General features: G+C 44.7%; 2 protein-coding genes across 2 annotated transcripts; both read right to left on the bottom strand.

Moving 5' to 3' along the window:
- Positions 1–3,516: 3,516 nt before the first annotated feature.
- Positions 3,517–18,199, bottom strand: LOC308571793 (vomeronasal type-2 receptor 26-like; the record flags this gene model as incomplete). Its single annotated transcript, XM_081167417.1, has 4 exons — positions 18,137–18,199; positions 12,858–13,149; positions 7,058–7,933; positions 3,517–3,702 (listed from the first exon to the last, which is right to left on the bottom strand). The coding sequence occupies exons 1-4, from the start codon at positions 18,169–18,171 to the stop codon at positions 3,517–3,519; spliced, it is 1,389 nt and encodes a 462-aa protein (XP_081023543.1). The 5' UTR covers positions 18,172–18,199.
- Positions 18,200–21,336: 3,137 nt separating this feature from the next.
- Positions 21,337–22,284, bottom strand: LOC308571792 (vomeronasal type-2 receptor 26-like; the record flags this gene model as incomplete). The annotated part of the gene is made up of 1 exon (XM_081167416.1): positions 21,337–22,284. The coding sequence occupies one exon, from the start codon at positions 22,282–22,284 to the stop codon at positions 21,337–21,339; it is 948 nt and encodes a 315-aa protein (XP_081023542.1).
- Between the last annotated feature and the right edge of the window lie 2,613 nt (positions 22,285–24,897).

Raw genomic sequence — 24,897 nt, 5'->3', positions numbered from 1 at the left:
ACTGTTAATGCCCCCAACAGGACGCGGGTGGCGCTGTGCCGATCGTATGGTCGGCGGTTCAAATCCCCACGGCAGGGTGAGCTCCCGTTGTTCGGTCCCAGCTCCTGCCCATCTAGCAGTTCGAAAGCACCCCTAAGTGCAAGTAGATAAATAGGTACCGCTTTATAGCGGGAAGGTAAACGGTGTGTGATGGCCTGGGAATCTGATTCAGAGGCTGAACCGGAGGAATCCCAGCCTGCACAGGAGTCCCCGCCTCCAGGGCCGGCTGAACTGGGGCAGGGCCTTGATTCTGAAGCGCCTGCACCTGTGCTGGATCCTCAGGAGCAGGCACCAGGTGAATCCACTCTGGCTCCGGAGGTGGTTGAGGACACAGTGCCTACAGGTGCACCTCTCCCAGCCCTGTCAGGGGAAGGTGAGTGTCCCCCTGGGTACAGTAACCCTACGGCCTCTCCTGAGCTGCAGAGGCTCAGGGCAGAGAGGCGGAGGGAACTGGTTTCTCCCAGGAGGAGTGCTCGCCTTAAGGCCAGGAGAGGCGGGTCTCCTGGGGGCCAGGACTGTCCCTGGCCTCAGAGAAGATAAAGGCCAGTCAGCCCAGTCCCAGGTTGTGGGAGCAACGTCGTTGAAGAGCTGTTTCAGCCAGCATCCAGTCCTGTTCCCCTAGAGTTCCTGTCCTTGCCCGGCTCCTCGCTGTGGACCCCGCTTCACCCGTGGAGGACTGTCTGACGACCCTAGACTCACGTCCTGGACCTCGCCCCACGGAAACCTCCCCCCTGGACCAGCACACGGTGTTTCCATGCGCTGCGCTGGTGTTGGCTCGCCAGAACAGCTTCGTCACGCTGGCCACGGGACCCGGAAGTGTCTTCGGACAGCGCTGGCTCTCGACCTCTTAAGCGAGATGAGCACGCAACTCCAGTCGGTCACGACTGGCCTGTACTGGCAGGGGTACCTTTACCTTTACCTTAAATGCCCACAACAACAGTTCTTACTTTATGTTTATGAAACTAGCACTTTGATATGCCTAGTACTGGATTTTTTTTCAAATGGGAGGAAATGACTTGTTGCTGTATTATATTAACATATTGTCCAGTAAACTTCTCATGACCATAAATAATTGATATTGCTCTTATTGGCCTTTTAATGCTTCATCTCTTTTCCACCTCCTGCTGTATAGCCTAGAGGAGAACTTCTTCAAAAATGACCACTCCCCGCATAAAAACGGGGGTGGATCTGGAGCGGCTCCATCAGCATAGGCTTGGCGTCGCCTTCTCTCAGGTGGGACACCTGGAGGTCTCCGCCTACCTCAGTCAGTTGTCCAATCCTGCCTGGGGGAAGCGTTGCCAAGGAGACCAGGCCAGGTAGGGGAGGGACTTATCTGCCCACACAATAGAGGGAGGATCTTACCTGGGAATAATCACTTGGCTCCAGAGCTTCTTCGGGAAGGATGTCGCTGGACTTCCTTGCTCCAAAGGTAGGCTTGGGGCCTTTGGCCTCCCCCCCATGACAGGGCTCCCAAAGGATGGCGGGGGGCGTAATAGATCCCAGAATACCCCTTTTAAATGGGGGCCCCCTTTCCCTGGCGGACCTGGCTGCCCCGGGGTGTTGGGTGGTGGCACGGGGGCCCTCTTGCTGCCCGCCGTGCCTGTGGGAGCTTGGGGGCCGCGGGGGGGGGGAGCGACGCTGCATGTGGCCGAACCCCTTCCCCCGCCAGGCGGCCCCAGGGCTAGCAGGTGGTGTCGGGGGGATTCCCGGGTCACCCCCCAGGGCCTCGTAGAACTTCTTCGAAAATGCTGACTTAGTATTTTGCACAAATTACAGACAATAGTTTGCAACAGACAATGGCTAATGAATAGAGTCAGATTCATAACAAAGGGCAATTAACCACTATTTTAAACTGTAATTCACAGTTTGTACACAACAAGATGTGTAAATCTGTTACAGTTTTATCCTGATATTTTTTACAAAAGCACTCAATGGAGAAGACTTGAAAAGTTGAAGAAGTTAGTACATATATTTGGTTTGAAAAAATGGCTCAATTTAATATCTTTGTATGCATAAATATCCAAACAATTAATTTCCTAGATATTCCTCCTTATTAACTGGTCCTTTGTGTTCAAGGAAGGCCTCAAGATAATTATGTAGCATTTGGGGGCAAAGATGCAACCTAGTAACCCAGCACTAGAGGACAAAATGGAGAAGATCTCCACAGCCACCATGTATTTTCCTTTTGTGCTTAAATAAGAAGGAACAAAAGACAACCAAACACTGCAAAAGACCAACATGCTGAAAGTGATGAACTTGGCTTCATTGAAACTATTTGGCAACTTCCTGGCCTGAAAAGCCACAATGAAGCTGACAGAGGCCAGAAATCCTAAGTACCCCAGAACACAATAAAACAGAGTCACAGACCCTTCATTGCATTCCAGTATGATTTCTTCAGTCAGAGAATGCATATCAAAATGTGGAAATGGAGGAGCAGTACATAACCAAACAGCACATATAATGGCTTGAATAGTGGAGCAGCCAAGAAGAACAGAACTGGCCAATCTTTTCCCCACCCATTTTCTCATCCTAGATCCTGGCTTGGTGGCCATGAAAGCCAAAACCACAGTAATGGTTTTTGCTAAAATGCAGGAGACAGCCACTGAGAATATGATGCCAAAAGCTGTTTGTCTTAAATAGCAGGTCACTATGTTAGGTCGGCCAATGAATAGCAAGGAGCACAGGAAGCAAAGCAGTAGAGAGATGAGAAGAGAGTAGGTGATCTCCCGATTATTGGCTTTGACGATAGGGGTGTCCTTGTTCTTAATGAAAATCCCCAGCACTGCAGCTGTGATTAGAGAAGAAAACAAAATAAAGAAGGCTAAAGTGGCCCCCAAGAGCTCCGTGAAAGAGAGAAAGTTAAGGGTCTTAGGAAGGCAGTTATCTTTGTTCTTGTTTGAGAATTGACCTTCTAGGCATTGGAAACAGTTGTCCATATCTGAAAATGGGACAAAGTTTGTATCAATTGCTCAATAATCAAAGATGACAAACTCAGCATAGAACTGTCTGATTAAATAAGAGTAAATAGGAATACTTTCTGAAAGTTTCTTCCTCTACACTGGTGCCATTGCTCTTTTGGTCTCAGAACATCTAGCTGGGATTAAACAAACTAGATTATTTCAGCATTCATCTTTCTCTCTCATACACGCACTCTCTCTCTCTCTCTCTCTCTCTCTCTTTCTCTCTATCAGAGTAGACATTTCTTGTTGTATTTTCACTTATATAAAAATATTTTGATATTTCTTAGGTAAAACAATAACAAGACTGCAACCATACATGTGGGAGGTGTATACATCGAGAAATCAAAAACACATGCATAATTCGACTTGAAATAAGAGATGGAAATCCCTTCTAGAAAAGCATGGCAATGGTGATGAAATTTGGCAGTTTACCAAACACATTATCTGGACTTGATAGAAAATGTTACGGATCTATGTCAGAACTAGACAACTGTCATCCCCGTTCTGTTTTAGGGAACTAGATTGACAGCAGAAAAAGGGGATTCAATCCATCATTTAGGTCACTATGTCTTCTACCATTCTGGTCTGAAATCTTTCCATCTGGACATGGAGTGCAATCATAACAACAAAATGGCTCCCCCTCCTTCTTTTTTCTTCTGTAGCCTGGATGACAGTGATCATTACATCTGGCAAGTGGCACCACCTATCCATTAAAAATGAAGAGAAATAAATTGATGTACCTTTACAAACAGACACACACACAAACAAACACACACAAAATGCTCCTGTTGAGAACATTGGGTCCCATGGTAATGCAGGACCAGTGAAAAGAACAGAGCAAGGATACAGGACACTAGAAACAACCAGCTTACATTGTTGATATCAAATTCTGTTCCTAATTCTGTTTGGTTGTGTCTAAGAAAACTCCTAACATAGAACTAAGAATGGCCAGGATATCGCACCAGGACTTTATTATACAAAAAAATCTGCTCACTAGGAAAATGACCCTTGGAAGTTGATGCCTTGTTCATTTTTTTCATTTTGTCAAGATAATACAGTAGGGCAGCAGTTTTACATTTACCTTCTTTTACATTTATTTATTACAATGTTTTAAAATTTGGATTGGCCTTTATACTTTTTAAATAATGAGGTGTTAATATATGTGGGCAATATATAACTGAATTAATAAGAGAGAAAACAATCATTTAGTCAACCACTCTGCTATATGATTTAGTCCCACATATACGTTACTGAGAATAATATCTTCTTATCAGTGTAAGAAGAATTATCAAGGCTCATTGTTGGAACTCTTCCCATTTAGCACTTGCTCTTACGTTTTCTGTATATATATGAATAAGTAGACAGATAGATTGACTCTCCTACTGAATGGAATCACCTGGCATGGTTCTTTATTGTGCCTCTTACTAATTTAAGTTTTATCTTATTTCTATATTTGGATCCCACCTGGTTAAATATTCTGTGCCATGTGATAGCCTCTTCATTCACTGTGAATTTCTGATCCGGTAAAGCCTGTGGATCCATCCCTCCTACTTTCACTCGTAAAAACGATTTGTTTGGAAAAAGTACCCAGTTTACAATATCAAATCCAGATACTAATTCACTATTCTCATCAAATGACACTCTGTCACCAGCACTGTTGTTAAAGGAGATACTTCGCAAGAACGAGTGAAGCTGGAATGAAAAAAAGTGCAAGCCAAAAATGAGGGACTTTTGGTGAGGCAAAATAGTGAGTGCCATAGCCGCACTGAACTCCTAGGGACCACCAGCACCAACCAAGCTGCTTGTCTGGTCCCCACACCACCATCACAGCAATGAAAAGGGAGCCCAGGGAGCCCAAAATGACAAGTGAAGAGGCAGCGCAGAGCCTCACACACCCATACCCCGACAATCTTGATCCCACCAGGACCAAGAGAGCCCCAATGAAATTCCTGGACTGGAGGCCTCCAACTTACTGCTGCTGCCATCACCACCACCACCACTGCCAAGTGAGAATGGCAGGAGGGGACCGAGAAAGTCAGGGAGGCTGTGAGGGAATGTGCAGCCTAGCCCAGGCCTGACACCAAGCCAATATCCTTGGTAACTGGCGCAAAAGAGCAGACTGGGGCCCAGTGAGGAACCACATTCTGGGGACCACACTGGGGAAAGACAAATCCGGCACGGGCCCTCCCCTGTCAGCGGAGATGAGCAGACAGGCACAACCCCCCCCCATATTTTATATTAATTTTTAATTTTCAGTTCATTTATTATCAATATTTTCAAAACCCTTTGAAGAAGTGTAATGGTCTCCACGTAGGAGACCTGAACCTTTGGAGGCGTTTCCTGGAACTGCCGTCTCAGCTCCAATCTAGGGACCCAACACCAAGCCCTGGGGTCTCCACAACAGAATTAATACTGCCTCTTTTTCTTGTTCTCTTTCCCCCCTTCCCTGCTTTCTTTTTTCTTTTTTAGTTATATAGACAAGCCCCCTTTTATTTAATTAATCTCATTAAATAATTTATATGATTACAACACAATAAAAAAGCAATGGGAAGGTGGCATAGGCTATGAAATAAATGCCACCAAGTGATCTAGAATGTGGTCTAAACCTCCCTTGAAATCCATATCAGTGAAAAGAAAAGAACTCACTATGAAACTCACTTATAGATGGTACTGAACACCACAGAAACTGGCCCTGATACACCCAGGAACCTCACAAAAACATGGAGAGGCTACACTTCCACAGGCATAGACCTCCACATGTGGTGGGAATGCCCCCAAACCCAACTCTTCTGGACAACAGTCATACAAGAAATACTGTATTTTTCGCTCCATAAGATGCACCTGAACATAACACGCACCTAGTTTTTAGAGGAGGAAAGGGGGAAAGCCCATTTTTTGAGGATCAGCTACCAGTTGTGCAGCTTCTTTTGCAAAGGGGGAAAGCCCCAATTTTTTGAGGATCAGCTCAAAGTTGTTGAGCTTACTTTGCAAAGGGAAAAAATCCTGTTTTTATAGGGTTAAACTCACATTTCTGCAGTTTCTTTCGGAAAGGAAAGGGAGTTGTTTCTACAGTTTCCAGACATATAATCTAATCAGCCAATCACATGTCGCTGAGGAAACAAACAGCCTCCGTCTGCAGAACATTCAACAATGGAGGCCTGGGCAAGGGGGCAGGGCCAGAAAGGGAGCCAGGGATCGACCACACATTCACTCCATAATACGCACAGATATTTTCCCTTACTTTTTAGGAGGAAAAAAGTGTGTCTTATCGAGCGAAAAATACGGTAAGCAAAATGACTAAACAGGTACTAGAAGTTACCCCAGAACGGGCCCTACTGAGCATCTTCCAAAATAACAATTCCCACCAGTGCACCAATGGGACCAATGGGGAGGTGTTATTGGGGAGCTATTTTTATTTTGATTAAATATATTGTGGGTTTTATGCTGATCTTTTCTGTGAACCTCCGGGTATAGGGAGGTATATATGCCTTCCTTGTCTTCTGATGTGAATGGAGAGGAAATAGTGAGATAACTGTTTCTTTTTGCAAAATTTTTCATTTTCTGCATATAAGTGGCACTTGTAAAATTAATCACATCCAGAATATTTAAGCAGTAAAATATTATACTTAACAACACCAAATCATTCTATGTAAAATCATAAAAATAAAAAAAAGAAAGATACTTGTGTGGGACTATTATAAAAAGAAAAACCAATGCCCCACATCCATAGTAGGCTAATACTTTATTAGGCGATCATGTTTTGCAACATTTTAGTTGACCTAATGAATATGTTACCCTAATATGGATTATATAATATAATAATTATGTGTCTCCATAATAGGGTAGAAAAGTTTGTTTGTTCCAAATAAATAAACCAGCAGTTTTTTCCTGTTCTCTTTTAACTCTGGAATTCTATCCACCTTTTGTATTATTAATAAAAAATTACAAGGAGAAAAGAAGTCAGGTGAGTGGGCAAAGTATTCAAGGAACACAGGACATTCTTACCAGATATGTGCATACAGCTTTCAAAGAAATTAACTTTGGATGAGAAACACTACCTGCCAAGGTTGTACTTTTACTGGACTCACTCCACCTCTGTATGGCACAGCTCTGTGTTTCCGCCTGGCTGAGTACATCTTATGTAAACTATGTCCTATGGCATGAACTGCATTGTAGATGGTGTAGCTTTGGCCAGTCATACTCATCTCAAAGAGTGTCCCAGGGAGGCTCTCCAAATTCTCTTCACCACTACAGGCATTATTATTATTTTCCATGCCATCCATAGAATCAGAATATAAGCAGCTGAATGCCTTTTCCCAGAAGAGCAAAATAAACCCATCTTCATTTTTTGATTTAGGACGAACAGTCTGCAGGAATTTTCTGAACCCCCTCACTTCATTTAAGTGTATTGCAAAAGTGAAGGCACCATCAAAGACTTGCATATCCATATCCATCTCCATCTGTATTGTGTCTGCTGAGAAATCCCATTGGGCTGTCATGATCCACACTTTCCCCATAGCTAATGGTAGAATAGACTCCTGTGCTGCATATGCATATATTTTAATTAACAAAAAAGAGATAGTAATAGTTTCTGCATTTACAACCAACACTTGAACACTGGCATTCGATAGATAAATAGCTTCGTCTAAGATGGAATCAAAGGAAGTATGTGTATCTGCCGCTTGAGAGGTGGCTGGAATTCTTCCCTTCATTGCTATACAGATTCCATGTTTCAAAAGCATTGGAATAAAGGTCTGGAAAAATTTGTCTCCATTATCATCGTCCATTGTGAGGACCCCAACCCATGTCCATTGAAAATGCAGAAGAAGCTGAGCTATCCCTTCATACTGATATTCTTCATTGGGCACCATCCGGTAGAATGAAGGGAGATGGGTTTTAACATCAGTGACTGGAGCAATTACACAATAGGCAATCTAAGTAAAAAGACATGCAAATGTCAGTAAAATGTCAGGAAAGTCTTTTTTTCAAGAGTTCATTGGGTGAGTGGGGGATGACATAAGATACTCCTGAAAAGTCATAATGGAGAAAACAAATGTCTTCAAACTATATAGTCAAATGACCATCATTTGATACAATATGATAAGCTTTATTTTTTTATTTTTTTGGGGGGGGTAGCAATCTAGATATTGCCAGCAGGCACTGGCAGTGTTAATTTTTTTTTTATAAATTTTTTTATTGGTTTTACAAAATTTTTTAAAACAATACAAACATATAAAAAGACATACAAACACGTATAGTTTCATAACCTTTTTTTTCATAAACCTTGTTTCTCAGACTCCCCCATACCTCCCCTTTCTGCATCCCAATGTCCAAAAGTTTTTAGCAACTCTAAATATTTCTGTCAGTCCTCTGTCCTCTTAATCTTTCCTTCAGTCTAGTCTTATATCGCTGTAACCCTTTCTTACTCAAAACCTCGACATTCTAACATTCATCAAGTTTATAATAGTCCTTAAGGTAGATTTTAAATTTGTTCCATTCTTCTTCCGCCGTCTCCTTTCCCTGGTCACGGATTCTGCCAGTCATCTCGGCTAATGTCATATAGTCCATCACTTTCATCTGCCATTCTTCCAGGGTGGGTAGATCTTGTGTCTTCCAATACTTTGCGATGAGTATTCTTGCTGCTGTTGTAGCATACATAAAGAAAGTTCTGTCTTTCTTTGACACCAATTGGCCGACAATGCCCAAGAGAAAGGCCTCTGGTTTCTTAGGAAAAGTACATTTAAGTACCTTTTTCATTTCATTATATATCATTTCCCAGAAAGCCTTAATCTTCGGGCATGTCCACCAAAGGTGATAGAAAGTACCGTATTTTTCGCCCTATAAGACGCACTTTTTCCCCTCCAAAAATGAAGGGGAAATGTGGGTGCGTCTTATGGGGCGAATGCAGGCTTTCGCTGAAGCCTGGAGAGCGAGAGCGGTAGGTGCGCACCGACCCCTCTCGCTCTCCAGGCTTCGCGGACCTCTCCTCAAGCAGCGGGAACGTTCCCACTGCTTGGGGAGAGTTGCCGGCATCCCGAAGCCTGCAAGCGCTGATCCCAGCACGTGCAGGCTTCGCGGACCTCTCCCCAAGCAGCGGGAACGTTCCCACTGCTTGGGGAGAGTTGCCGGCATCCCGAAGCCTGCAAGCGCTGATCCCAGCACGTGCAGGCTTCGCGGATCTCTCCCCAAGCAGCGGGAACGTTCCCGCTGCTTGGGGAGAGTTGCAGGCATCCCGAAGCCTGCAAGCGCTGATCCCAGCACGCGCAGGCTTCGCGGATCTCTCCCCAAGCAGCGGGAACGTTCCCGCTGCTTGGGGAGAGTTGCCGGCATCCCGAAGCCTGCAAGCGCTGATCCCAGCACGTGCAGGCTTCGCGGATCTCTCCCCAAGCAGTGGGAACGTTCCCGCTGCTTGGGGGGAGTTGCAGGCATCCCGAAGCTTGCGCGCGCTGATCCCAGCACGCGCAGGCTTCGCGGATCTCTCCCCAAGCAGCGGGAACGTTCCCGCTGCTTGGGGAGAGTTGCAGGCATCCCGAAGCCTGCGCGCGCTGATCCCAGCACGCGCAGGCTTCGCGGATCTCTCCCCAAGCAGCGGGAACGTTCCCACTGCTTGGGGGGAGTTGCAGGCATCCCGAAGCCTGCGCGCGCTGATCCCAGCACGCGCAGGCTTCGCGGATCTCTCCCCAAGCAGCGGGAACGTTCCCACTGCTTGGGGAGAGTTGCAGGCATCCCGAAGCCTGCGCGCGCTGATCCCAGCACGCGCAGGCTTCGCGGATCTCTCCCCAAGCAGCGGGAACGTTCCCACTGCTTGGGGAGAGTTGCAGGCATCCCGAAGCCTGCGCGCGCTGATCCCAGCACGCGCAGGCTTCGCGGATCTCTCCCCAAGCAGTGGGAACGTTCCCACTGCTTGGGGAGAGTTGCAGGCATCCCGAAGCCTGCGCGCGCTGATCCCAGCACGCGCAGGCTTCGCGGATCTCTCCCCAAGCAGCGGGAACGTTCCCACTGCTTGGGGAGAGTTGCCGGCATCCCGAAGCCTGCAAGCGCTGATCCCAGCACGTGCAGGCTTCGCGGACCTCTCCCCAAGCAGCGGGAACGTTCCCACTGCTTGGGGAGAGTTGCCGGCATCCCGAAGCCTGCAAGCGCTGATCCCAGCACGTGCAGGCTTCGCGGATCTCTCCCCAAGCAGCGGGAACGTTCCCGCTGCTTGGGGAGAGTTGCAGGCATCCCGAAGCCTGCAAGCGCTGATCCCAGCACGCGCAGGCTTCGCGGATCTCTCCCCAAGCAGCGGGAACGTTCCCGCTGCTTGGGGAGAGTTGCCGGCATCCCGAAGCCTGCAAGCGCTGATCCCAGCACGTGCAGGCTTCGCGGATCTCTCCCCAAGCAGCGGGAACGTTCCCGCTGCTTGGGGGGAGTTGCAGGCATCCCGAAGCTTGCGCGCGCTGATCCCAGCACGCGCAGGCTTCGCGGATCTCTCCCCAAGCAGCGGGAACGTTCCCACTGCTTGGGGAGAGTTGCAGGCATCCCGAAGCCTGCGCGCGCTGATCCCAGCACGCGCAGGCTTCGCGGATCTCTCCCCAAGCAGCGGGAACGTTCCCACTGCTTGGGGAGAGTTGCAGGCATCCCGAAGCCTGCAAGCGCTGATCCCAGCACGTGCAGGCTTCGCGGATCTCTCCTCAAGCAGCGGGAACCACTGCTGGGCTCCCACGGCTTGCAGAGAGCTGCCTGTTTGGGGGCTGGGGTCGGGGGAAGCTCGGGGTGCCCCAGCCCCGCGCCTGGGGGGGAAATAATTTTTTCCCTTTATTTCCCCCCCAAAAAACTAGGTGCGTCTTATGGGCCGGAGCGTCTTATGGGGCGCAAAATACGGTACCTTCAGTTTCTTTACATTTCCAACACTTATTATCAGGCAAATGGTAGATTTTTGCTAGCTTGACTGGGGTCATGTACCACCTGTAAATCATTTTCATAATATTTTCCTTTAAGGCATTACATGCCGTGAATTTAATACCGGTGTTCCACAACCATTCCCAGTCAGCAAACATAATGTTATGGCCAATGTCCTGTGCCCACTTAATCATAACCGATTTAACTGTTTCATCTTGTGTATTCCATTTCAGCAGCAAATTATACATTCTTGACAAGTTCTTAGTATTGGGTTCTAACAGTTCAGTCTCTAATTTTGATTTTTCCACCTGAAAGCCAATTTTCCTGTCCTGTTTATAAATCTCCATTATTTGGTAATATTGAAGCCAGTCTTGTACTTTAGGTTTCAATTTCTCATGACTTTGTAATTTCAATTTATCTCCCTCCTGTTCCAAAATTTCCCAATACTTTGGCCATCCGACCTCCATATTGAGTTTCTTCAATTCCTTAGCCTCCGAGGGTGACAATATGATAACCTTTATTGTCATTGTCCCATACAGAACAATGAAATTGAAAAAATCTACATCAGACATTCAAAAACCAACAAGCCTGCTATCCCAGCTATCCCAGCTATCCCAGCTATTACCAAGTTGCAACTTACTGCTTGTACCATTTGCGTCTTGAGGCCCCAAGACCCACACCCAAAATAAATACACACGGACACTTATATTAGTTTAAGTTTTTGGGCAAAGTTTTGGCCACAACTTTATTGAAATACAATCATGTGAGCGGTATTGGCTTAGGCATTGACTCCCCACTATAACTGATTCCACCTCTCAGGGTGATCATCCAATGGGGTAAACCAAACGAGGGAGCTAGGTCGATGAGGACCAACCTAAGCTCACCCCGAGGTTTCTGTGGTCCGGGCATGGCCCTAGCCCCTCAAGCGGACTTCGGATGAGATCGAGGATGCCCAGATTTTTTAATGGAATACACAGTTCCTGTAGGGGCAGGTGATGGCTGCACCTCCCCTCCCCACAATCCAACCGAGCCAATGCCTAACCGCCACCTTACAAGTTGTGACGATTTGCCAAGGGTAGGCGAAAACCAAATGGCTAAAGCCAATCTGCCAAATGAAAAAATTCCTACCCAGCCCCTGTTCCAAAACAGGCGACCCAAACCAAAGTAAGGCCAAGCAACTGTACCTAAACTAGGGAGGGTGGGCGGGTGTTCAACAGTGTGAAGCAAGTGCCCCTCCTTGCATCACACTGCTGTTTTTAAATCCCCTGGGATCACGCCACTCACTGGCTATTGGCTAAAATCGTCTGGTGTGATCCCAGGGGGATGGCCAGGACCTCTTACTCCCCCCCTATTTGAACCCTATCAGGTGAGCTCTTGGGTCCCGCGCGCAACCAGGACCCTCTGTTATGAGGATCCCATTTCTTTGGTTGCTAGTATTTTGTTGTATATTTTATTTAAATGAACAAGGAAGACTTCATTAATTAGATCATTTAGTCAGTTGCTAGGTTTCTTATTCTATCTCTGACTACCCATTCTATGCCAGAGACACTGGAATGAGGCGTCACAATTGCCAGAGGGAGATGCTCTGACCCAGCTGCAAGACATACCCTTGAGTGGTGGCAATTCCATTTGTAGTTGGTTTTGGGGAGGGAGAGTAGGTTACCACTTGTGCCTTTGTGGAATTAATTGTTCGCTTTTCTTCTTGCATGAATAGGGGGCCAATTACACAGTTGTGTTAACTACACATTCATTGTTTGCAGACTGACACTTTCTTTCCAAAAAGAACAAAAGAAAAACTGAAAAGGCCAACAGTAGAAAAGTAAATATTATCTATAATAATAATAATAATAATAATAATAATAATAATAATAATAGTAGTAGTAGTAGTAGTAGTAGTAGTAGGTATTATTTATATCCCATCCCACCCATCTGGCTGGGTTTCCATGTGGGAAAGCTGCATAGCCAATCCAAATATTTTACCTGTGGAATCTTGTAGATGCCTAAAAGAGTAGCCATGTAAAGGGAGATTTCAGAGTCGAGTCCTCCAATGACGGCCATCAGATTCTTCTGCTTATTGCATTTGAAGTTGGGGACTACAGTTTTATGACTGCAAAGAAGTTTCAGGGTGTTCTGATGAGTCATCCTTGCACTTGTATAACTGTCATAAATGTGGAAGCCAAGGCTGACATTTGGTAGAAGTTCAGGGTTCTCATTTATCTCCTTGACAGCAAATGCCAAGGACAAGATATGCTGGTAGTTCTTTGTCCTTGAACTGAATAAAGAGTTAATTAAGGCAGATATATAGCTCTTCATCAGCCATCAGTTTTTCAAACATTTGTTAGATTACATCTAATTGGAAGGAATATTAGGAAAGAATCCTGCCTGCTTTGTAAGTTAGGATTTAATAACATATTTACTAACAGCAGCTAGCACGGTAGTTGGAAAAGTACCAGATGTTGGAAAACTTTGCAATTAATAAAGATTGATCACTTGTATAATATCTATGGATCCATTTACCCTTTTTATTAATTGAAATATACTTGGAGTTGAGAGTGGATTTCATGCTCTTTATTCAGGTCATAGTGGTGAAGAGGAATGGAAGTTTCCCCACAATATCTGCTTTATATACATTATTTACACAATTGGCTGCACGTGATTGGCTAATTCCGGGATTCTCCTGTAGGCTAATCAGATTGTGGATTCACTTCCACTTGGAGCTGGATTGGGTGTCTCCTGAGGACCAATCATACTGCTGCATTGTTCTAGGACCAATCAGACTGCTGTATTCTGAATCCTATTGTTCTAGGAGCAATCAGACTGCTGCATTTTGGATCCTATTCAACTCAGTACATAACACACACACACACACACACACCACTGTTCAGCCCCTATGGAAGATTTGTAATGCCACATAGGAAACCTGGCTTCGTATGAAACCAGAGTTGGATAGGGAAACAAAGCTGAAGGCAGGTTGCACAACAGCAGTGGCCCTGGCAAGGCAGCCAGAAGGGAGAAACACTGCAAGAGGGAAAGCGGTGGTTTACACACTGGTAGAAGTTTCAATAAAGCAGGGTTGGGACGAACTGCGAGGGAAATTGCCAAAGACATAGGTTTGAGTACTATAGAATATGTGGGAGGTCCACATTAGTTATGTCTCAGACAAGAAGCAGCTGAGGAATGAAAGACAGAGAAGTCTGAGTGCAATGAGAACGGAACACAGAAATAACTATCTAGTGATTTTAAAAGAAAGCAGAGGTTTCAGTAGACCGAACAGGGTTCAACATGGGAGGGGGGGAGTGGCAGTTTAAAACAAAATGAGTCCAATGAGAAGACAGCTTGGAAAAGTTCGGTTGCATTAGATTTTCAGTCTTAGCTTCTGTGTTCTACTCATATCTGCTATTTCTCCTGGCGAAAAGTGGTTGCTTTGATTGACTGACTGACTGATTGATTGATTGATTGATTAAAAAACCCTCGGTGTCCCCCCTCCCCATATTTTGTATTAAAACTACCACTTTTTTCTCAGCCTCACTTCACCTCCATTTACTCAGACTTCTTTAGCTGAGAAAAGCAGCTTCTCCTCCCCTCACACACAAACCTGGTTTTGAAGACGAAGGTGAGAATCAGTGCAAAGTAGGGGTACATTACAGAAGATAGAAGTGGCTTCAGAAATGCAACTGGAAAGGGGAAATGAGAAGGGGAAACCCTGTGTGTTAATATGGAGGGGATAATATAATAATATAATAATAATTTATTATTTATACCGCGCCCATCTGGCTGGGCTTCCCCAGCCACTCTGGGCGGCTTCCAAAAGAATATTAAAATACTATAATACATCAAACATTAAAAGCTTCCCGAAACAGGGCTGCCTTCAGATGTCTTCTAAAAGCCTGGTAGTTGTTGTTCTCTTTGACATCTGGTGGGAGGGTGTTCCACAGGGAAGGCGCCACTACCGAGAAGGCCCTCTGCCTGGTTCCCTGTAACTTGGCTTCTCACAGTGAGGGAACTGCCAGAAGGCCCTCGGTGCTGGACCTCAGTGTCCGGGTAGAACGATGGGGGGGGGGGAGAGACGCTCCTTCAGATATACTGGACCAAGGCCGTTTAGGGCTTTAAAGGTCAGCACCAACACTTTGAATTGTGCTCGGAAACGTACTGGGAGCCAATGTAGGTCTTTCAAGACCTGTGTTATGTGGTCTCTGCGGCCGCTCCCAGTCACCAGTCTAGCTGCCGCATTCTGGATTAGTTGTAGTTTCCGGGTCACCTTCAAAGGTAGCCCCACGTAGAGCGCATTGCAGTAATCTAAGTGGGAGATAACCAGAGCATGCACCACTCTGGTGAGGCAATCCGCAGGCAGATAGGGTCTCAGCCTGCGTACCAGATGGAGCTGGTAAACAGCTGCCCTGGATACAGATTTGACCTGTGCCTCCATGGACAGCTGTGAGTCCAAAATGACTCCCAGGCTGCGCACCTGGTCCTTCAGGGGCACAATTACCCCATTCAGGACCAGGGAATCCTCCACACCTCCCTGCCTCCTGTCCCCCAAAAACAGTACTTCTGTCTTGTCAGGATTCAACCTCAATCTGTTAGCCGCCATCCAACCTCCAACCGCCTCCAGGCACTCACAAAGGACCTTCACTGCCTTCACTGGTTCTGATTTGAAAGAGAGGTAGAGCTGGGTATCATCCGCATACTGATGAACTCCCAGCCCAAATCCCCTGATTATCTCTCCCAGCGGCTTCATGTAGATGTTGAAAAGCATGGGGGACACTCATCTCCCCCCACCACTTTCTGAACACGGCCCAGGAGGAAGGAGCGGAACCACTGTATAACAGTGCCCCCAGCTCCCAGCCCCTCAAGACGGTCCAGAAGGATGTTATGGTCGATGGTATCAAACGCCGCTGAGAGATCCAGCAGAACTAGGAAACAGCTCTCACCTTTGTCCCTAGCTCGCCGGAGATCATCAACCAGTGCAACCAAGGCAGTTTCAGTCCCATGATGAGGCCTGAATCCCGACTGGAAGGGATCCAAATGATCCGCTTCTTCCAGGCGTGCCTGGAGTTGTTCAGCAACCACTCGCTCAATCACCTTGCCCAAGAATGGAAGATTTGAGACTGGGCGATAGTTGGCTATCGTGGCCGCATCTAAAGATGGTTTTTTAAGAAGCGGTTTAATAACCACCTCTTTCAGCGAGTCTGGGAAGGCTCCCTCACGGAGAGAGGCATTCACCACCCCACGAAGCCAATCGCCCAGTCCTTCCCGGCTAGCTTTTATAAGCCAGGATGGGCAAGGATCAAGGAGACAAGTGGTTGGTTTCACTCGTCCAAGCAGCCTGTCCACATCCTCGGGGGTAACAGATTGGAATTGATCCCACACAACTTGACTAGACAGGACTCTAGCACTCTCCTGCCCCGGCCCTGCTCCCACGGTGGAGTCTACCTCTTCTCGAATCTGAGCGACTTTATCTGCAAAAAACTTTGCAAAGTCATTGCAGGAGATCATGTTGCCCCTACTGGGCCCTGATGGAGCAGGTGGTTCCGCTAAATTGCGAACCACCTGAAAGAGTCTCCTGCTGCTGTTTTCCGCAGATGCAATAGAGGCGGTGAAGAAAATCCCGTGTCCGGTCAGATTCAGAATGGGTTATCCGCCACCGGCGCTCTAGCCGTCTCAACGATTGTTTCATTGCCCTCAGATCCGTGGAAAACCACGTGGCTGTCCGGGCGTCCATGCAATCGGAGAGGGCACTTTGGAGCCAAACAGTCAATAGCCCTGGTTAACTCCACATTCCAGCGGGCCACCAGGGAATCAGCTGAAAGGCCATCAACATGGGAGAAAACATCCCCTACCACTCTCTGGAAACCATTTGGATCCATTAAGTGGCGGGGGCAGACCATCTGAATCAGTCCCGCCTCCCTGCAGAGGGGAAGGGTCGTGGAGAAGTCCAGTTGCACCAGGAAGTGATCTGACCATGGCACTTCTTTGGTTTCGCTTTTACTTATTGTCAGATCACCAACATCCATAGAGGTGAACACCAGGTCTAAGGCATGCCCGTGGCTATGAGTTGGGCCAGACTCATTCAGGGACAGCCCCATGGAGGCCATGCTTTCCACGAAGTCCCGAGCGGCCCCTTGTAAGGTCGTGTCGGCATGGATGTTAAAATCCCCTAGGACAACCAAACTAGCATGGGTTTGTTGAGTAGATCAAGCAGGTGTGAAGCCTTACTTCTTGATATATGTGTATAACATACCCATAATTCATTAAGGACATTTTTAAACCACTTTTTTCAAGGAGTAATAGTTGTTACCTGGCCTGAAGTACGCAGAGAAAACATACTCCTTACATAAGTTTTAGTTCTTCCAGAAACACGTTTGTGGGATGTACACTGAATGATAGTTCATCAGATAAGAAGCCATACTGAGTAACAATAAATCCAATCGTTAGGTCCCCTGACTGATAATATTGGTGTGGGAAGTGGGGGGAATCAACCATGGTATGCATAACAGCATGTGACTCACAGTCAGTCTGAGGGAGTCACGGAAACAAGAGAAGCAGAGGCAAAAGAAACAACCCTGTCATCTTGAGCCACATATTCATGCAGAATGCCCAGCATCAATCCAAAATAAACATCCAGCCTGTTCAGTGGCTCTGGACCCTTTCTGATGAAGGCAATCTCACACAGATCAGTCTGACAGCTGTCAACCTGCCTCTACACCACCCAACATCCCAGCACTGAGTATTCAATATCTACTTTCAGAGTTTCAGAGACTGTGGTAACTGTGAATGTGCTGCTGAAGAAAGCCACATTGAACCCAACTTTCTGTAAAATCTATCAGCCAGTCATCAATACACTATTTCTAGTTGTGATGCATTCCAATGCCCCCTAAGCTTGCTGCCCAGTGTGGTGGATCCAGTAGTACTAACCTAAATCCACGTCTGAAGTCACACTCCAATAGCAATGGATCTCTTTGAACAGCAAAATCAGAGATAGAGCTGAAATTACTATTAAAGAACATTTTTAAATCAATCAATATAAAGAAATAAATGTCATTTAAAATGTGGCCCATATAATTGAATGGATATGAGCATTATGCAGTATGTTTCTTTGGTTGAGAAAAATAATGGGGAGAAATCTTAGGTGTTGTGTGGAATAAAATAGAGATAGAAAGAAATGAACTTGAAGGGAAGATACAAAAACAAATAATACGTCTGGATTGGAAAGTATGGAAAGACTGAGAGGAGGGAGAAAAAAGTAAGTGATAAATTACCTGAAATAATAGGATAGCTCAGTCAGGTAGAGCATGAGACTCTTTATCTCAGGGTCAGGGGTTTGAGCCTCATGTTGGGCAAAAGATTCCTACATTGCCCTTCCAGCTCTAAAATACTATGATTCTATGATGTGACAAAGTGACATGTGGAATGTAGAATCAGCATGATGAGGAGAAACGAAAAACAACAACATGCCAAACCAAGTCAAACCAAAATAATAAGCAAATATAAAGTGTAATACATAGAAGAAAGACTATATACATCTAGGGAGTCCTAGGCTCATTGCCTGTAACTGATTACCACTTCTTCAATGTTAGTTATGAGTAGGGAAATCTTTGAATTCTTGGTTCACTTTGACTGATAAATAAATAAGACATAAATATCAAAAGTAAATATTAGCCTAGAACAAGAAATAGGGCTTAAGCATGTTTTGTTACAAAGTTTAGATCTTAACAGTTGAGTAGCAAAGCATTCATAAGTCCAAAGTTTGATCAGTGATATTTAAGCTGAATAGCCAGCAAGTATAAGGCAAATTGTTTTTGATGGTAGGAAGCTGTTTTGATTAGAATATACTAGGCTTTAAACGGTTTCCTAAGATTATAGCATTATATCATACTGTTCTTCATGGCTTCCTAAGAATTAAATTTGTACAAGTTACTCAAAGGTAATTATGAATTTGCTTTCGACCTACATATGTGTTTACAACAGGGAGAAAGAACCTATGATTCTCTAGATGTGTATTGGCTCAAACTCCCATCAGCTCCAGACAGTTTGTCAGTCATCAGGGACTATGGGAATTGTAGTCTGGAGGGCCACAAATTCGCTCCCCATCCCTAGTCTACAACCACTACAATATGATACGATATGATACGATACAATATCTTTATTGTCATTGTCCCATATAGAACAATGAAACTGAAAATCTATGTAAGACATTCAAAAACCCCTAAAAACTCTGAAACCCCATTTTAAAATACAATATAATATAGAGACTCCTTATGCTGCGTTTAGAACCAGAATTGCATTTGCGTAGAAACTGTTTCTCAGGTGGCTAGTCCTGGTCTGTATAACCCTATACCTTCTTCCAGAAGGCAGAAGCTGAAAGAGATCATTTCCAGGGTGCGTACTAATCTGCGCTATCTCTGTAGCTTTCTTATGGCACCTGACAGCATAGATTTGATCTAAGGTGGTTAGAGTGCACCCAATTATTCTCTCTGCATTCTTTACAACCCTGGACAGCATTGTTTTTTCCCTGGCCGTGCAGCTCCCAAACCACACACACACAGAACATAAATTAATACACTCTCCACAGTACAATGGTAAAATGCCATCAACAAGTCCTTTGAGAGATTGTTTTTACAGAGGATTCTCAGAAAATATAACCACTGCTGTGCTCTCTTCATCAGGTCTTTGCTGTTTTCTCCCCAGGTTAGGTCATCTCTCAACTCCATTCCCAGAAATCGAAACACCAAGACCTGTTCCACGCACTTCCCCTCAATAATAAATGGCTGAATATTCAATTTACATTTCCTAAAGGCCACAATAATCTCTTTTGTTTTCTTTAAGTTAAGGAGTAAGTTGTTTTTCCTGCACCACTCCCCCAACTGCTCAATTTCCTTCCTATAGGCCGCCTCCCCCTCTCCAGTTGTGATTAAACCAACCACCATTGTATCATCTGCATTCCCTTCCATTACCTTTTCCTTAGTATTATGATCTGACACAACACATGCAGAGGGAAAAAACATCCTTACGCAAATTCTTTCAGTTCATCTAGAAATTTTGTTGTAGGGTGTTCACTAAATGATATTTCTCCAAATATGCAGCCATACTGAGTAACAATTGCTCCAATGATTAGCTCACCTATCTCATAATATTGATATGGGAGCTGGAAACGATCTACCACAGCGCACATAACAGCATGTGGCTCACACTCAGTTTGAGGTACATGCAGTAACAATATGAGAAGAGGCAAAAGAAATACCACAATCATTGTGAGATACTTTGTTATACAGAATGCCTAGGTTCAATCTGTTATACACCACAAACCTTTTCAAAGGCTATAAAAAATTTGATAAAGGGAAACCCACAGACACTTAATATTAGCTTTCAGAGTGTTAATTATTGTGCTTGTGATTTCATATAAATCCATGTGGGAATTGGCAAGATGAATGATGACATTTAGCAATTTGTGATAATGAAAGTGTTCAAAGTTATCACCCACAAGTATTGCACTTTGTAAGACATCACTCATTGGCAGAAAATGGAAGGATTTTTTTTTTAAAAAAAGTAAATTTAAGGGAAATATTGTAATCTGGTTTTGGATGGTTTTATGATGTTTTATGTCTGTTATTGTTATTTATTGTTTGTAAACAACTTATGGATTCATTTTGTCTCCAGCATCCCTGTCCAAAAATTTTGTAGTATCCTGGTGTGATGCTTTGTTGTTTGCTTCTTGACCTTGCCAAGGAATCACTGTATTTGGGACCAGGAAGGAATTTTATCTCCTGACAGATTGACCGGTCTTGTGGTTTTTGACTCCTTCACAGCTTTCATCACAACTTCAATGGTTAGGCATTAGGTAGAATTCATGATATTTAATTGGAAGAATTGTATGGTTGTGCCTTCCCCTTCCAGGAATTGGGGATTTTCATTAAAAGGATCCATGGAAAAGTGTTTTGTCCATAAGCCCCAAAACAGTGGTTTCGGTGGGCTGCTACTATTTGATATAATTCCTAGGGCAATTCTGTCCCAGAAGTGACCCCCCTGAGAAGCAGTCAGCAGACGTGCTATGTAGATAATCAACCAATGCCTGAGTCAAAACCACTTACACAAGTAACCAATAAAGATTTCACCTGTTTTGATTCAATAATGTAGTCCTATGTATTCAATAAAAACACTGGGAGGCAATGATAGGAAGCCTTACTGTATCTGAAAATGCAATATATGCCACAAAACTCTACATTCATACCTATGGACAAGAGAAAACATGACCCTCAGAGAAAAATGTTCACCCCACTCTTCCATTTAATGGGAGTAGGCAGATTTGGAATATCAGACTAAATAAGAAAAGAAATATAGAATATTGAGGGTCACAGAAGCATATTTCTTGAAAAGGCCAAGTTATTTAACATGTTTTCAGGGGTACTTTTGAATAGTCATTTCAATGGAATAATACATAAAAAGCAAAACAATTTAATTCCTAGGTATTTCTAAGCATAAGCTGCTCTCTGCTGTTCAAGTCAGGCCTCAGGATAATTATGTAGCATTTTGGGGCAAAGATGCAACCCATTAACCCAGCACTGGAGGCCAAGATGGAGAAGATCTCCACAGCCACCATGTATTTTCCCTTTGAGCTCAGGTAAGAAGGAACAAAGGACAACCAAACACTGCAAAACACCAACATGCTGAAAGTGATGAACTTGGCTTCATTGAAGCTATCTGGCAACTTTCTGGCCTGAAAAGCGACTGCGAAGCTAACACTAGCCAGAAATCCCAAGTATCCCAGAACACAAGAAAACACAATGACTGATCCTTCACTGCATTCCACTATGATTTCTTCCGTGAGAGAATACATGTCCAAATGTGGGAATGGAGGAGCAGTGCATAGCCACACAACACAAATGATAGCTTCAATAATGGAGCAGCTAAATACAACAGAATTGGCCAGACTTTTCCCCACCCATTTCCTCATCCTCGATCCTGGCTTGGTGGCCATGAAAGCCAGGACCACAGTGACAGTTTTTGCCAAAACACAAGAAACAGCCACTGAGAAGATGATGCCAAAGGCAGTTTGTCGTAAACAGCAGGTCACTGTTTGAGGGCAGCCAATGAATAGCAAAGAGCAGAGGAAAGAGAGCAAGAGGGAGATGAGTAGAGTGTAGGTGAGATTCCGATTGTTGGCTTTGACAATGGGAGTGTCCCTGTGCTTGATGAAAATTTCTAGCACCAAAGCTGTGATTACAGAAGAAGACAAAATCAAAAAGGTTAAAGTGATTCCCAAAGGTTCTGTGAAAGACAGGAAGTTTAGGACTTTAGGAAGACATTGATCTCTGTTGCTGTTTGGAAATTGGCCTTCGAGGCATTGGAAACAGTAATCCATATCTGAAAAATGAAGCAAATTTTCTGTTAGTTCCTCACTATTTTTCATTTTTGAAACATCTACTGTCAAATGCTACATAAAAGTACAATACAAGGAAGTGGGGAGCAGAGGGGGTGTAGTTATATGACTCAGAGATCTACGTTTCAGCCATGGAATGACTTTTCCAGAATTCAGAATTTCCTTAGACAATACCATGTCATAGCCTTGCTAAGTGTTCTCTTTCCACAAGAGATAACAAAGATTATCATAGCTTGTGCTTTATAAAAGCAGGTTTATGGAGTTATGTCTATCTGGTGTAACATGTATGGAATCTGCCTCGTAACTTGATGATCATAATCTGTTTTCTGTTTTGTAGAGCTGAAAGTAAATCTATTGAAAGATGCAGTGCATTACTTACCGTATTTTTCGCTCTATAACACGCACCAGACCATAACACGCACGTAGTTTTTAGAGGAGGAAAACAAGAAAAAAATATCCTAAACAAAACAGTGGATGTATGATTTTTGTGGTTCATGCTGTGGCCACAGACATGTGATCTGACGGTGAGTTTGGGGTAGCCCAATGCAAAAATCCTGAGGATCCATGTGGATCCATGCTAAAGTCACCCTAAAGTCGCAGGGGCGCTGGGGGAGTGAACGGGAAGCAAGAGAAGGAGAACGATGACTCTCACACACAGAGAGACACACAGAGTATCAATCCTAAAGTCGCAGGAGAGGCAGGGGCGCTGGGAGTGGGAAGCAAGAGAAGGAGAACGATCCCCCCTCTCTCTCTCACACACACAGTATCAATCCTATGGTCGCAGGAGAGCGTAGGGACTGGGAGTGGGAAGCAAGAGAAGGAGAACGATCCCACACACACACACACACACACACACACACACACACAGAGTATCAATCCTAAAGTCGCAGGAGAGCGCAGGGGCGCTGGGAGAGTGAACAGGAAGCAGGAGGAGGAGAATGATAGCTCAAGCACACACACAGAGTATCAATCCTAAAGTCACAGGAGAGTGCAGGGGCGCTGGGAGAGTGAACAGGAAGCAAGAGAAGGAGAACGATGCCTCACACACACACAGACACACAGAGTATCAATCCTAAAGTCGCAGGGGCACTGGAAGTCGCAGGGGCGCTGGGGGAGTGAACGGGAAGCAAGAGAAAGAGAACGATGCCTCTCACACACAGAGACACACAGAGTATCAATCCTAAAATCGCAGGGGCGCTGGGAGAGCGCAGGGGCGCTGGGAGAGTGAACGGGAGGCAGGAGGAGGAGAACGATAGCTCAAGCACACACACACACACAGCCCCTACAGTGGCTAATCCAAAATCGGACAACAAAAAACTGCAGGCAGGGACAGAGAGCACGGGGTTGTTTTAAAGCAGCCAACCCCGCTCTGCTTCTCTCCCTCCTCCCCAGCTCGGCTCGCTGACAGGAGCCGCTTACACCCGCTTTGCAGTTTCAAAGAGAGCCACGGACTGCTCACAACTGCAGCGGATTCCCCTGCCATCCATAGGCATTCGCTCCATAACATGCACAGACATTTCCCCTTACTTTCTAGGAGGAAAAAACTGCGTGTTATGGAGCGAAAATTACGGTATACCATTAGACATTGTGTGCCCTTACCCATTTGGTTTGAAATCTTCCCATATGGGCACAGAGTACAATCATAGCAACAAAATGGCTGCCCTTCCTTCTTTTTTCTGCTGTATCCTGGATAGCAGTAGTCATTACACACAGCAAGCGGCTGTGCCTTTTGATAAGAAGAGGAGAAAAACAAATTGCTGTTGTATTCAAGTACTCTATGGTGGTGTAAATAAATTTGTTTATAATAGAAGTGAGGTTTCTAAGGCTGCCATTCTATACACATTTAATTCTTTTACAGCACTTCACTGTAAGTCAATGGAAAGTTTCTAACCTTGCTAATTATTGAAAAAAAGAACTCACGAAAAGGCTTCCGGTTGCAAAGGCATCTTGTCATAAATAACTTTCATATTTAGTGAGATTTCAATCATGGCTAGAATGGCTGTCTAGCATGAGAAAAGTTGTTTTAACCCATTTTAACTCATATTTCAAGAAAATATAGAAAAATATAATTTAATTTTTAGACAAAGGAAAGCAGAATGGTAGGGAATAGCTAGAATCAATGATAGACAGTCTATCAAACCCATATCCCTGCTGGACTCCTGTCAGCTAGTCAGAAGGTACGGGGACAACATTTAGTTTTGTTTTTCGTTGGTATTCCATAAGCTTTTTCTTGTCTGCTGTTTTGATTTCCCCTCTCATTGATCACCACCATAGGGAAAAGTTTAAATATTGAACTCTTTCCCTGTTGACATTTTCTGCAATAACTATGTTTGAATCCCACCTGATTAAATGTGTTGTGCCATGTGATAGCCTTATCATTGATTGTGAAGTCTTGATCTGTTACAGCCTCTGGATCCATCATTCCTACTTTCACACTTGCAAACGATTGGTTTGGGAAAGCAACCCAGTTTATTATGTCAAATCCAGCTGCTAATTCACCCTTCTCATTCAAAGACACTTTATCACCAGCACTATTGTTAAATATGATGCTTCTGAGGAAAGGATGAATCTTGAATGAAAACAATCAAAGGCAGATTTTACAAAATAATAAAAAAGGAACAAGATCATTCTAATATATCATTC

Source organism: Podarcis bocagei (genome assembly GCF_964188305.1).
Source record: "Podarcis bocagei genome assembly, chromosome: 13".
Classification (NCBI taxonomy): Eukaryota; Metazoa; Chordata; class Lepidosauria; order Squamata; family Lacertidae; genus Podarcis; species Podarcis bocagei.
Note: the sequence above shows the minus strand (reverse complement) of the source record. Positions and strands in the feature narration are given on the sequence as shown.